The 13,796-nt window shown below is 37.3% G+C and overlaps 1 protein-coding gene across 2 annotated transcripts in view; it reads right to left on the bottom strand.

Moving 5' to 3' along the window:
- Positions 1 to 5,442: 5,442 nt before the first annotated feature.
- The window catches only part of jcadb (junctional cadherin 5 associated b), a 30,954-nt gene continuing 22,600 nt past the window's right edge, over positions 5,443 to 13,796 (bottom strand). For both annotated transcript variants that reach the window (XM_072668575.1, XM_072668576.1), the window contains one exon: positions 5,443 to 11,995. In XM_072668575.1, the coding sequence (XP_072524676.1) occupies positions 11,961 to 11,995 (35 nt within the window). In that variant the 3' untranslated portion in view covers positions 5,443 to 11,960. The remainder of the gene's footprint in view (positions 11,996 to 13,796) is intronic.

Consider the following 13,796-nt stretch of genomic DNA (forward strand, 5'->3'; position numbering starts at 1 on the left):
GATCAGAACATTTATAAAACATGAGGAAGGTATTGTGGGTTTTTTCTGGGATGCAGTGATGCAGTACCTGCCAATGGTGCTCCAAGAAAAGACAGCCGGTAAATCTGGTCATGGGCACCTAAGGCTCACTGATGCAATCCTCACAACTTACATTACTTAAAGGATCTCCTGCTAACGTCTTGGTGCCAGATACCACAGAGCACCAAGGCATCATCCATGCCTCGATTAGGACAGTTTGTGCATTTGTGGCCATATATCAGATTTCTGAATGGGATCTCACCTTACATTTTTCTGTATCCTCAGTGGAATGCATTTCATTTGCAGAAATCTGTTCGTGAGAGAGAGAGAGAGAGAGAGAGAGAGAGGGAGAGAGAGAGAGACAGAGAGAGAGGGAGAGAGAGAGAGACAGAGAGAGAGGGAGAGAGAGAGAGAGAGAGACAGAGAGAGAGAGGGAGAGAGAGAGAGAGAGAGAGAGAGGGAGAGGGAGGGAGAGGGAGGGAGAGAGAGAGAGGGAGAGAGAGGGAGAGAGAGAGAGAGAGAGAGATGGAGAGAGATCGGCTGGTGATTTTGACACTTTTCTCTCGCCAGACTGCCACACTGAGTTCAGCCATTTGGACTTGTATGTTGGCGGAGCTCTGTATGAATGGATCACAGCTCTGGCGCCGCATTTCATGAATGAATCGGAGCAGAGGAGCATTTTCTGAATGGAGGCTAACATCCTCCCAGCATGCTCTGGGAAATTTGGAGGGCATCCATCCATCCAACCTGCTAAAAACTGCCTTTGCCAAATTCTCTCTCTCTCTCTCTCTCTCTCTCCACACATGTAAAAGCACTCGCGCACACACACACACACACACACATACTTTGATATGCAGACTCTTTAAAAGTAGTAGAAAGCCCTGTAGCCATCCTCAACATTAATCCAGTTTGAAAGTTTTAAAAGTACAAAAAATTCCCAGTAGAGTAAAACGGAAACAGCAGATCGGTGTAACAGTCACACAAGTGCTGGGAGAAGATAGGAAGAGATGACTTTAATGGGGCTAGAATTATTCCCTATTCCCCCAAAACACTTTCCTTTTAATATTGTAATACAGATTCACATCCAGTGTTCGCTTCACTTCCAGAGCATTTCAGATATATATATTTTTTTTTACATTTTTCAAGGTCATGTATCCATATGATCTGACTAGAACATTGTCTATATCTATTCTATATTTATCTATTTTATATTTCTATATGTATATTGAGAGATGGAGGTAATTAAGAATTAAGAACAATTACTTAATTAATTGTTTTTTTTTAGAAATGTCTTCTAAAAATATTTTGCTAAATGTAATTAATAATAATACTTTTTTAATTATCTGGTGAGGAAAAGGTTAAGACACCCCCACATTAATTACCATTTAATGCCTAAAAATAGACTCACATCAGCTACAGATCATTAGAACATAGCTGGAGAGGATTTTGGATGGAGCTAATTAAACTGTTGAAGCTGCTGCTCTCCTTAGAACTATGGTCTGACCAACCCAAAGTCCAGACCTCAACATCACTAAAAATATGTTTTCACATACCCAAGGGTGCTATTGCATTTTATATATATATATATATAATTATATTATTGTATAATACAGAGCACAATTTAGAGTTAAACTGTAATCCTAATAAATAAATGTTTATTGCCCCTTATTTTATATTAATAATAATATATAAATTATATGTCAGTAGCATAAAATGGTCTTAAAATGACAACAATGTTGTTTATCTCAATTTTATATCATCAAAAAGATTAGTTTTGTGACAGGCTTACTTCTGACTTTTGAAGTACAGTACAGTATACACCATAATATGTATGACTGTGCATGTGAATTGAGCACAGGAACTGAGCACAAGAAAGCACATTTCAATACCAGTTTCATACAAATCTCAATCCTTCACATATCAGCAAAAGCACATATCAGTAAAAAGCATTTCCCGACATTCTGCTATACTGTTAGCATTTTTAACATACACATGACCACAGTACCACCAGGGTTAAATTGTAGAAAATGTTTATTAAATTTGACTTTTTTTGTACCTTATTTAACATATTTACATTTCAATGCCTAACCATTTACAAACATGGAACCAAAAGTCTGTTATGTTTCGCTAAATGAATAATGGTTCAGGTACCTCAAAGATGTGGAAAATTAGCATCAAAATGTAAATCATGTCACTCTTGGCACCCCATAGCATGTAGCAAAATGTAAAGAGCAGTTTATGCTTTAAAGGTATACACTGCATTACAGTTATGAACTCCATAAAGTCACAAACTTCCAAAAAAGAATGATGAATTTCATCTACTTTTTCCACAATGAGCGTTCTCCGAGTGCTACAATGGCGAAAATGCTACATCGGTCATGAAAACAGCTCAAAATAATAACAGTTATGGGCCTGTCGGATGAGGGGCGGAGAACAGTTCCAGTCCATGTGCTACAAAAATGTTCCTTTCAGCTAGATGTTAGCTTTTTCAAACTTGCCAATAAATAATAAATATTTGGCTGCATGAGTGAAAGATTTATAGAGTAAAACAACACTGCTATGAATGAATGAAAAATGTTACAAAATCAGAATCAAAGATATACAAATGTGAAACAAAAACAATAAGGCCACATTTAGCTTATTTAAATAAAAAAGTTAAACTAAAGTAGGTAAATACTGATGCTGCAGTTGTTTGCTTTGTCATATACACTGTAGGCTACCGTATGAACTTTGGGCTGGTTTCCTATCTGAAGAAATCTCATGTTAAAGGGGAATTCCACTGGTGTTTCAAAACCTTAGAAATAATTGAATGATTAAGATGTTAACAAAGTCATTTAAAGTGCTTTGGTGTGAAACGCTCTGTTCTAGAGAAACTGACTGAGTCAGAATTGTTTACATTGCCTGATGCTTGAAGCATCGTCTGAAACACAGCTCTGATGCTGCGTTCGAGGGCTCATTGAAAGGTTGTATATATCTGATTGATACCAGTTAATTAGTAAATACAACTTCACTCTATTCAGGTGCTTGTCAGAAGATCCACCCACTTAGCATGGACTCATCACAAAACATCGACATGAAGTCGTCCACAAACACTGCAAAATGTTGAGCGAAAGGGAGTAATAATCATCAGATAAGTGATCGAGTGTTATAAAAAAATTAACAGAAGAAATAACGGTAAAGGTGAAAGGTTGCGATATACGTCACATCTCAGAAACTCATGTAGCAGAATCTAAAATCCCTTCTGAGTTCCCCACTTGTAAATATCACTGGCTGTTTGAGTGCAATTTACAAGCGGTACGAACGGTATTCCCCAGTTTCCCACACAACCTGAACACAGCATGAGATGATGTTCTCATCTAAATTAAAATGATATAATACATTCATGGTGTATGGCAAAATATCAAATTTGGCCTAGTAACACAAATTAGCGAATTGTATAAAGGTCTTATTATGAAATAAATATTTTATAGAATCAAATGTAAAAGATGGAACTTCAAGATAAATTATGTTAAGAATCTAGGAAATATTAACAATCACATATGAAGATATTACCAATTTCTTCATAATAAATTTCCCATTTTAAATCACATGATTATTTTTTCTTTTGTTTCCTTTCGGAATCTCTGTCTCTTTGGAGTTAATATTAAATTATTGAATAATATTAACTCCAAAATATTATTACAATTTGTCAAATATTCATTAATATTCACTACAATTATTAAAATATTATTTTAATGCATAGACTTTTTGCCTTTCATGCCTTATTTCGAAGACGTCATCTTATTTTAAAGGAGTTACAGAATTGCTTTGACAGTTTGTTTCAATAACAGTAAAGTTTCTCTAGTTTTCAGCTTTGACGCTTGTTCAAGACATTTTATAACAAATTATAATTAAAGAAAACACATAAAAAAGATTTTAAAAGAATAGTTTGTAACTACTAAAATTATTGTTTTCACTACTTTTTATCATATCAGCCACAATATAATTACAATACAATACAATACAATAAAATTATATTTACTGATTTTAGGAGTATAAAGGCCATCGCACACCGCGCTAAGACGCTTTAATGAAGTTAGAATGCCAGTGAAGATTCAATATGAAAGCTCCTGTTCAGGATGGTGTGTGGTTGTGTGGTACACAGTTCTGGGTATTTCCCCACTTCGCTAATCAGCTTATCCTCACCCACAAAGGAGTTTCCTGCGAGCAAGACGTGGCAACAATAAGCTATGAAGGGCCACTAGGAAATCATAACACAAGTCATTAATATATTAAATATTAACGATTTCTGCATGATTGTTTTTGCTATAATTTAGTGTCATAATGAAAGACATCCTGTGTGATTTGCTGAGGAAGTGTGTATACCTCTAAAAAACAATGGTCTTGAATTTTAGGACGCAAGGGCGTAAGCGCAGATGCTTCGAGCTATGCAGACTAGGTTTCATATGTAGTTGCGTTAAAAATTGTGTCACAATGAATTTTATAATGCAACACAAGTGCAAGCTGCATTCTAAGCGTTGCCACAAGGGGCACTACAGCGACAGCCAAGATGTCTTGTACCGCCAGTGTGTTTTTTTTCAGTCAACTGTCATGGCAGACTAGTTTTCATTTTGATTTGTCCTCTAGCGCCCCCCTGAGTACTGAATGTTTTAACCGTCACAGTAACGTAAAAACAAGTTTGTACAGCAGAACTCTTGGCAATTTGCATTTGCACACTTGCGTTAACCATTTTTCTGGCCTTACGATTTTTGACAGCACTTCTCTCTCTTTTTCTCACTATACTGGTGTATAATTATTGCTGAATTCTTGATTTTTTTTGTTTTAAACATGGATTTCTGCTGGATATCACTGCAACTGTTAACAAATCTCAATCAGTACTGTTAGCATTTCATCCCAAAATACTCTGAATGACTTTGTGTACATCTCAACACCAAAATGGGTGGAACTGCCCTGTACGCTTAGCCTTGAAACAAATAGTCAATTGGCACATCTTGTCCTAGTAGTGCACTACTCAGGTTTATACTCTGCATGGAACATCAGCCCTTGATAAGTACATAGGCTGATGTGGATGGCTGAATTTTGCTAAAAGTGAACGAACATACATTTCTCATTTAGGATCGATGGATCGAGGATAACTGCAGCGGTGTGATACATATTCCAAGCACAAGCTGAAATCCACATCATATCAAGGTATACAATGGCGACCCTCATCATTCACAAATTTCAGAGCAAGAACAAGGCATACCGCAGGTGTCTCGACAGAGATATTCTTAGCTAAAATGGACCTATTGATTTCTTTTTCCTCTCTTTTTTACAGCACTAGAAAATTATATACTCTTCTTCCCGCGCTATACAGCAAAATGATACTGCCAACTGGATCCAAGAGCGAAGAAATAAAATATCATGGTAAATACAAAATATCTCTTAAAATATTTAAAATATACTTTTATTTTGTACATTATGCGGACCGGTTAACAATTTCAATGATAACAAAAATAAATATTCGGTGAAATGCGCTTTTTTTTCTTCTTCTTCTTCTTTTGTAAGTACGCATGGACGGCATGGAGGGCAATGGCGGGACGGGGTGGGAAAGCAAGCGAACACGCGCACGCACATACACACACACAGAATTTTGAAAACACTTTCTTGGTGAGCGACATTTAGACAGATGACACCTGTACACATGAGTCTATCCTGGTTCTCGCATATTCTACAGCCACTGAGCTTCATGTTGGACAATATTGCTCTAGCTATCATACACTATCGCATCATATATCATACCACAGCTTACCATACCATACAATATCGTGCCATTATACTATCAAGCTTTAAAAACCCAGGGAACCCAGTGGATGTTTTTTTTACTGTCCTGCAAATTATTTAAAAATAGTAAAAAAATAAGAAATATGATTAAATGTGGCTTAAAAATCGATTATCACACCTCTTTGAGAACTTTTAGAGCATCATTTTAATATTGTAATTGGCACAGCATACTCCCGAAAGAGAGAAATGAGTGAAAAAGGCTCTTCAGCACCATCAGTCACTAAAAGCATTCTCAAGGTTTTAAAGAAGATAAGATGAACTTAACTGATGGTACCCATTCAGAGAATACACTCACAGAATGCTGACATGCCTGGTTGGACAAATGAACGGACGGATGAAGGAACTGACAACAGACTAACAGAGAGATAGACAGATGAGCTAGCATGCTAGCTTTTGGTTATGCTGGTTGGGTTAGCTTTATCGTGGCTATTGACCTGCATTTAACTAGAGGTTATATAACTTGGAATTCCCAACCTGTGACACAAAGAAAACACACAGAAGGTTGGGATAAGTTGCTGTGTTTGGCTTGGCTCAGAAATTTGATTACGAGCCACAAAGTGCAAAAAACATGGACGCCTACATTAAAGCTGATGTGGTGTTTTCTTTTTCCAAGCAACAAACTTTTACGTGTAGACATATTGATATTGTCCATATCAGTAAAGGCTATTACTATTATTACTACAACAGACCAGCAGATCAGAATGCTTGCAACTCATGTGTGGTCTGATGAGGACTAGATTATTTGAGCTCAATATAAATGAAACAGTGAAGCGATAAATGACATTGTCCATCCGAAAGTCAGTTTACCATTATTAGTAACAGGAGCATAAATTTGTCTTATAATGTGTCTTAAAAATTAGGAAATGGTATGTTCCTACTGCTGGCGGTGCGAGCAGCCATGTTGATTTGATGGCATACATAGGCTGTGAACTGCCTACTAATTACTAATACTATGTTTTGAGTATGAAGTATGCAGTACAGAAAAATGTGTTAAAGTTGAGTATACTTAAAAATCCAGGATAACTACTTTTAGCGTTCTGTTGGCGAGTCACAGGCATGTACTAAGTCTCTTAATTTATCATGGATGTGTTTTAGGCGTAACATGCAATAAACCAATCAGCGTGTCACTCGCCATTCCCAGAGCCAGGTTCAATCTGACTTTGGCAGATGGCTATTTCAATGGTGCAAAGTAGAGGTGTATTCGCACTGGGCACACGCCTGTGTTGACAATTCACTGCCAAGATAACAATGAAAGTATGACATCTGCCTAGGTTGTTTTTAGTCAGTGGCGCACCTGTGTTTTCTGTTGCCAAGATAGCAATACGACAGAAATTGACCTAAACACACCTCATTTCGAGACCACAGTGACCATCGGAGTAGATATATTCGCAAGCACCGCTGCTGTTTAAATGATGCAGGCGTAAAAATAGACTGTTGGTGGGGTGTAAGATGCAATGCAATGAGCATTGCAACGTGCCTTGTGCAGGGTGTGAGATAGGGCCTTTAGCATGTAGTACGTAATTGGGATGCAGCCATAATGTTCTCAACTCCACTCACAGAGCATGCCATCTAATCAACATGGCGGCTCACACCATCAATAGCAGCAATAGCTAATTCGCTAACAAGATTAGATACAGTAGTAACACCAATAGCCTCCTCTGATGTGGACAGTATGTCTATTCATGATCTTTTGTTGCTTGAAAAAACAAGTGACTTCCCAACTTCAAACCAAGATGAATTACAGGAAAAACTACATCAAAAAACATCAGCCTTTTGTTTGCTATTTGAACATTAATCATAGGTCCTACTTTGTATACGTTCATCATTTTGACCCTAAGAACGGGGTTGGCCTGCTTAATAAGAAAAGGATTTGGGTTCCCTGGGGCTTTAAACGCTGCTATCTCTGTAACCACTATTAGCAAAATGGTAATGGTTGTAATGTTTTCACATAATGTTTTTTTTTCATGTTTCATAACTTTTCAAATCATGTCCTATCAACGTTTCCCCTACGTAAAGTCCTAAAAATCTGTACACGTTTTAAGTGTTATCATCGCGAACACTTGTTAGCATTTATTGCTCTGGGGGGTGGGGGTGGGGGGATGGGGCTTTGTCTAGAGACACCATGTTAAATTAGGGAATTAAATAGATGTGTTCATATCTGGACCCTGTTTTTAAAGTCTACATTGCCTGATAATAAAAATACCCTAAACCTGGGTCAGTCAATGGCATTTCACATATTTGACATATCATACAAACATTCATAAACATTTCGATATTGGACAATACCAAACATCGCGTTGGTGGCTCCTATTACTTTGTCTCCACGTAGGCTTATCATTACTGGTGTTGTTTATCCGAAATCAAGGCCACTATATAGCTTGAATTCTCTTTGATTTTAGCAAAATAAAATTTATGATATAACCTTCCGTTTCACAAGGTGCTAAAAATCGAGATCCGTCAAATACTAAAATGCTCATCCTACCCGGGCCTCTAGTTAATCTATAATACATGGTTTTAATCACTACAGTATGTACTGTAGCTTTTTAAGTTCAGGGTCATATGTTACAATGTGCTAAAGAGAGGTCTGGCATTAGGGCACTATGGCAAAAGAGCAAAAAAAAAAGAAAAGCAAAAGAGCAAAAAAGCAATGAACGTCTTTGATCAATTAACAATTAACTGCTAAAGGAAAACAGTTCTTGAGCCACTGATCTTTACTTGCTACTATAGTTCCAGCTGCCCATCGGAGATGGAGCTCTCTTGTTTTGGAGTTAAAACAGTTCAGGTGATGCTTGAAATTAATAATGCAAACAGTCCTGTAAAGTCTGCACTACTGGCTTCAGAAAAAAAAAAAATAATTAAACCATGAACGTGTAAAAGCACCGACAGAACATTCATGTCCAGACAGACGAACCGAATTACACTGGACCGACTATACAAAGAGACCAACAAACTGGTTCCGACAAACTGACACAAGTTCCATGTCAGCAAAAGAGAAGCACTGGGGGAAAGAGGACTCACACCGCTGCAATCCATTCTCACCTTAACTGTGGGGGGTGGGGGGGGGGGATTGAAGAGGTTTGAAAGGGGTTAGACAAAAGGTTAGATAATTACCTCTGAAGACATTAACAGAGAAAACACTGCGAAAAATGATACCTTGGCAAGTGAAAACATCTTAAATTCAAGTTTATGTGTCTGATATTTCTGTTTTTAAGAGAAATCAACTAATATTAAGATTATATTATATTATACAACTATTTTCTCAATGTTTCCTGAATGTATTGGCAGATATTTTCACCTTGTTTCAAGAAATAATGCTGTTTTCAAGCATAATTTCCAAAATTATTTGCCAGTAGAATAAGGCCTGGCCCACAGTGCAGGATTATTGGTCCAATTTTTAAGGCCAATCCCAAAAACTTTGGAAAATGTCCCAATTTCAGGTCAGTTTTTACAGATACATTATCCCTTGAAAGAAATGTAATATTTGGGATTCAACATCTTGTATTGTGGGATGGGAAATTGGGACTCTCCCATATGAATCACAATGTTGACCTCATGCATGACATCACTGTCAAAAAGTTTTTCACTTTCACTTTTTCACAATTTTTCTACATTTTAAGTTTATTTAACATTTTAATTATTGTAATTCATTTAACTTAATTTTTACATTTAAAGATTTTTTACAGTGTATTAATTAGTGCATTGCAGTCACTCACAATGTGATGACTGAATGGCAATTATGGACAAAAAAGGCACCTGTACTGTGGACCAGGCACAAGACTAGTTATTTTATCTACCAGGGTTGAAGGGGGGTATAATGGGTGCCATGACAAAATGACAACCCCCCCATATTATTCCATGTAGATGTGAGACACTGTATACTTGGAAGTATCCAGAAGTTCTTCCTATCAAAAAAACCCAATAAACCTTACAATTAGGGTGTTGCTCACATGTGCACCTATAAAAGAGGTGGTTATGCAGGAATACATGCTTTTTTCATTGGTAATTCAGTGATGTGGTTCGGTGAGCATGTCATATTGAGAGCTAGATCTGTTGACTTCATTTAAAAATAGCAAAGAAAAAGAGGTTTGAAATCCAGCCTTAGCCACTGAACCATTTGGAGTGAATAAAACTGATCATTGAAGCTCATAATCTTCAGATTCTCTTAATATTAAATTACATAAAAGTATAATATAAAATAATACAAATAATATAAAAAGTATAAACAGTATAAGTACTAGAAATACCCCCCTTGCGATTTGAACCTGCCATCAGCAAGATATATGAACTTAAGTCAGCCCTGTTACAAACCCTTTTTTACAGAGTATTAAATGCTTTAACACAGAGAAAGTTCCAAGTGCTTCAATTCTCTATGCATTCAATCCACCATTAACTGATTATGAGTTCGGACCCCAGTGATGCCACAGTCAGCCACAACTATCCAACCTCAAAGACAAGGCTGTTTGCACTGTGTGAGGGAAAGAGTTGAGGGCCATGGATAAAATAAAATTATGTGTATTATGTTTTTTTATATATAACTGAGACGCCATATTTAGAAATGTGAATTAGGAGAACTTCGGATTGGATGAACTCTAGTGTGCACAAGCTGATTCCTTCAAAAACTGCTGTTTATTTAGGTGACTAATTCTAGGAGTTTAAGAGATTAAGATTAAGAGATTACTTTTCTTTTTTTTTTTCTTTTTTTTTTACAAAAAAAGTAGCAGTGAGCTAGTCTGAAGAACAAACCCCGGATCCAGATTTCTCCTGGACGCTAATCACTCAATGCACAAACTTGCTCACTTCCATCACCACCACAGTTAATTGAGCCCAATAAAGTACTGATTAGGCAAGCCAGCTGTTGAATGACAATGACTAATAGCACTGAGCTGCCATGAGTGCTTTGGAAATGGGTAAATGAACACAGTGGCATACATAGAACCACTGCTGGGCCCAGTTGTCCAAAAGCATCATAGTGCTGAGATCTCAACATATTAACAGGTAGAGAGAGTGTTTAGTGTGATACTCGCTTGATCACTGAAGAATTATCTTTACACTAAGATGCTCTTGGGAAACCCAGCTCGGATTAGCTTTAGCTTTACTAATGCATTTTTTGGGAGCCTAAAACTTACTAAGACTAGCTTTCAGATGATTTCACTTGCAAAGATTTCATGTTATGCCGTGATGGAGAAGGAGTTTTGGTGTCCGGAATGTCTTGGACACAACAGTAGAAGGGGCTTGAGGTCATATATAGGAATAGTTAGTCCTAAATATAACTGAATTTACTGCGAAACAAGTACTGATACCCAGAGGACATTGCAGCCATATTAGTTAGGCTGTGGGGATCCCGCATTACCTAAAGGGAGCACAATCAAACAATGCTAATGTGGCTAACAGTGACTAAAAGCTAAGCTTGCGAGATATCATGAAAGATTAACATCATTTGGGTAAGTTATCCCTTTAAATGCTTGGGCCCCTTTTGAAAATGGAATATTTAGCAATATGTTACAAATTTGACTTAGATTGTACAAGATAGGGCCACCAGAGGATGCTTGAGGTTTACAGACCCCCCCATCAGACTCTCTTAACACGCCAAGGAATCGAAAGAAGAACCACTGCGTAAGGGAGGATACGGAAGGTAGGAATGGTCGGGACTTGCCTCCTTCTGGCAGTGGAGCAGCAACATTAAGAAATCCAGCCGAGCTGGATCAGAGCGGAGGTGGGGTGGAGTTGATACACAATGCTCTTGTCGGAGAAGGCCATTTTATATGTGTGTGTGAGTGTGTGTGTATGTATGTGTGTTGAGAGTGTATTTGTATCTGAACGCATGTAAGAATGTGCATACATGATGATGAATTCATGTGTGTGTGAGTCTGTTTACATGTTAACATGTCTGCATATGCATTATGCAATTATTTAGTGCATGGATTGTGTCTGTCAGTGTGTGTGTGTGTGTGTGTATATATGTGTGTGTGTATCTTTGTATTTTTGTTGTGTGGTTTCATGTGAGTGGCATATGAAAATGAAGGCATTTAGCAGACAGCCAGGTCACAGTGTTGGAAGCTGGCCCTTAGTGGCAATGGATGACACCCTGACCCCGTGACCTTAGACTTCTGAGGGCCCAGCTATGACTTCTCCACCTGGGTGGGCTCCTGCGACTCTGAAACAAAGCGAGAAAGGTGTTAATACAGCCTGGTCATCCCAAATACAGTCAGCATATTAATATGATTGTTGAGCATTGGACATCCCCAATTTAAATTGTTTTGGAAACCAGACATCTTTAATGCCTAACATAAAACAAACACACTGCCTGATATCTGAAGCAAAAATTCACAATTCACAGTTTCGGCTTAAAATATCCATAATTATAGAAAAGTTGTAGGCTTCACGAGTGGAGCTGGGGACCCGGCGCTTTCCTCAGAGTGTGTTGGCTGCCTAGCAATGACGCATTGGCAACAGTTTGAAAAGAGCCGATGGCTGGCTTGGCTTTGCATGTATCTGAGTAGACATGTGTTAAACCCTTACCCACCTAGTATTGAGAGCATTGCTAGTGCTAGAGGGAGGTATAAGCGGGAGGGTTCATTGGCAGTACCAAATTGGGAAAAAAAAGAAAAATTAGACAAACAAATTTATATAAAGAATTTAATCCTTGTTAAACCTTGTTATCTGGTCAGTGAGTTTATTTGCTTAGTAAAACATCAATATTACAATAACTACAAATAACAATCATACAAAAAGTAGCGGTTTTACATTACTGTGTTCCTTAAAGCATCTCCAAAGATCTCATCATAAGAGTCTAGTGTTATTTACAGTAATCATCCTACACCTGGTTTGGAAAATCAGTACGTGATGATGTTAAATCAGTTGAGCTGCTGATGAAATTTGACTGTTTTTATGTTTCCCTTCATCTGTTCTAATGAGATCTGAGTTTTTACCAAAATATTTTTTTACTGGGATAAATGGTTTAAATGTGTGTCTAAAACCTCCTGTAGTGTACTGTGTATATATTTTCTAATTCATTATCTTTACATTTAACTCAAAATATGTGTTGGTCTTCTCATCGCTTTAGACCACCATCACCACCATTGTAAAGTCATCCATGTTGGTATGTTTCTCTATTATTATTCTCTATTACGAGGTACCATTTCACATCAAACCACTCAGAATGACTTTGTTTACTTTGTGTATCTTAACTATTGCATAACAACTGAATTATGCTGAAATTTTGAAGACCCCTTTACGATATCCCATTTGGGCTGAATGTTAAATCGCTCCCTAATCCAGGGGTAGTGCATTATGAGAGTTATAAACTCCATGTTTTCTTGATTCTCTCTGCAGTGACTAGATCATAGTGGGCATACATTTGTCACCTATTAAGAAAATGCTGATACAGCATTTCTGCTGTGTTCCTAAAGTACCTTACAACAGTTTGTTGATGCTTCTCAAACATCAAACTTCAATCCAACTGAAGATAATGCTAATGTTAACAGCTGTCTACCTCTTTGCATCAAAAAGAGGTAGACAGTGTAAATGATGGAATGTCCTTGTTGAAGAATGACATTATCAAGAATGTGAGGGTTTTATTAAGCTCTTGACTGGCCTGATAATGACTTGAATAGTTGAATCAAGTGTGTAAGAATAATGGAAGGGGAATGGGTAATCTGTGCAGTGCATGATGTTGTCAAGACTGGGATTAAGAACCATCTACAGACTTTTCTGCAAGAGCTACTTTCCAACATACATGATCAGGTTCTATTTTTTTAACTAGAGTCAGTCATAAATGCATAATCTCAGCTTCTCAAAACTAATGCTACTTAATGGCATTGGGCACATCACACGTTTGCATTAGAGCAAAACTCAAAAAACATGCCCAAAGCTAATAAATGAGTCATAATAATTGTACATGTAAAGTGACCAAAACACATCTGGTACAAGAAATAGGGTAGGTAAAAAAAAAATTA

Source organism: Salminus brasiliensis, chromosome 23, assembly GCF_030463535.1.
Source record: "Salminus brasiliensis chromosome 23, fSalBra1.hap2, whole genome shotgun sequence".
NCBI lineage: Eukaryota > Metazoa > Chordata > Actinopteri > Characiformes > Bryconidae > Salminus > Salminus brasiliensis.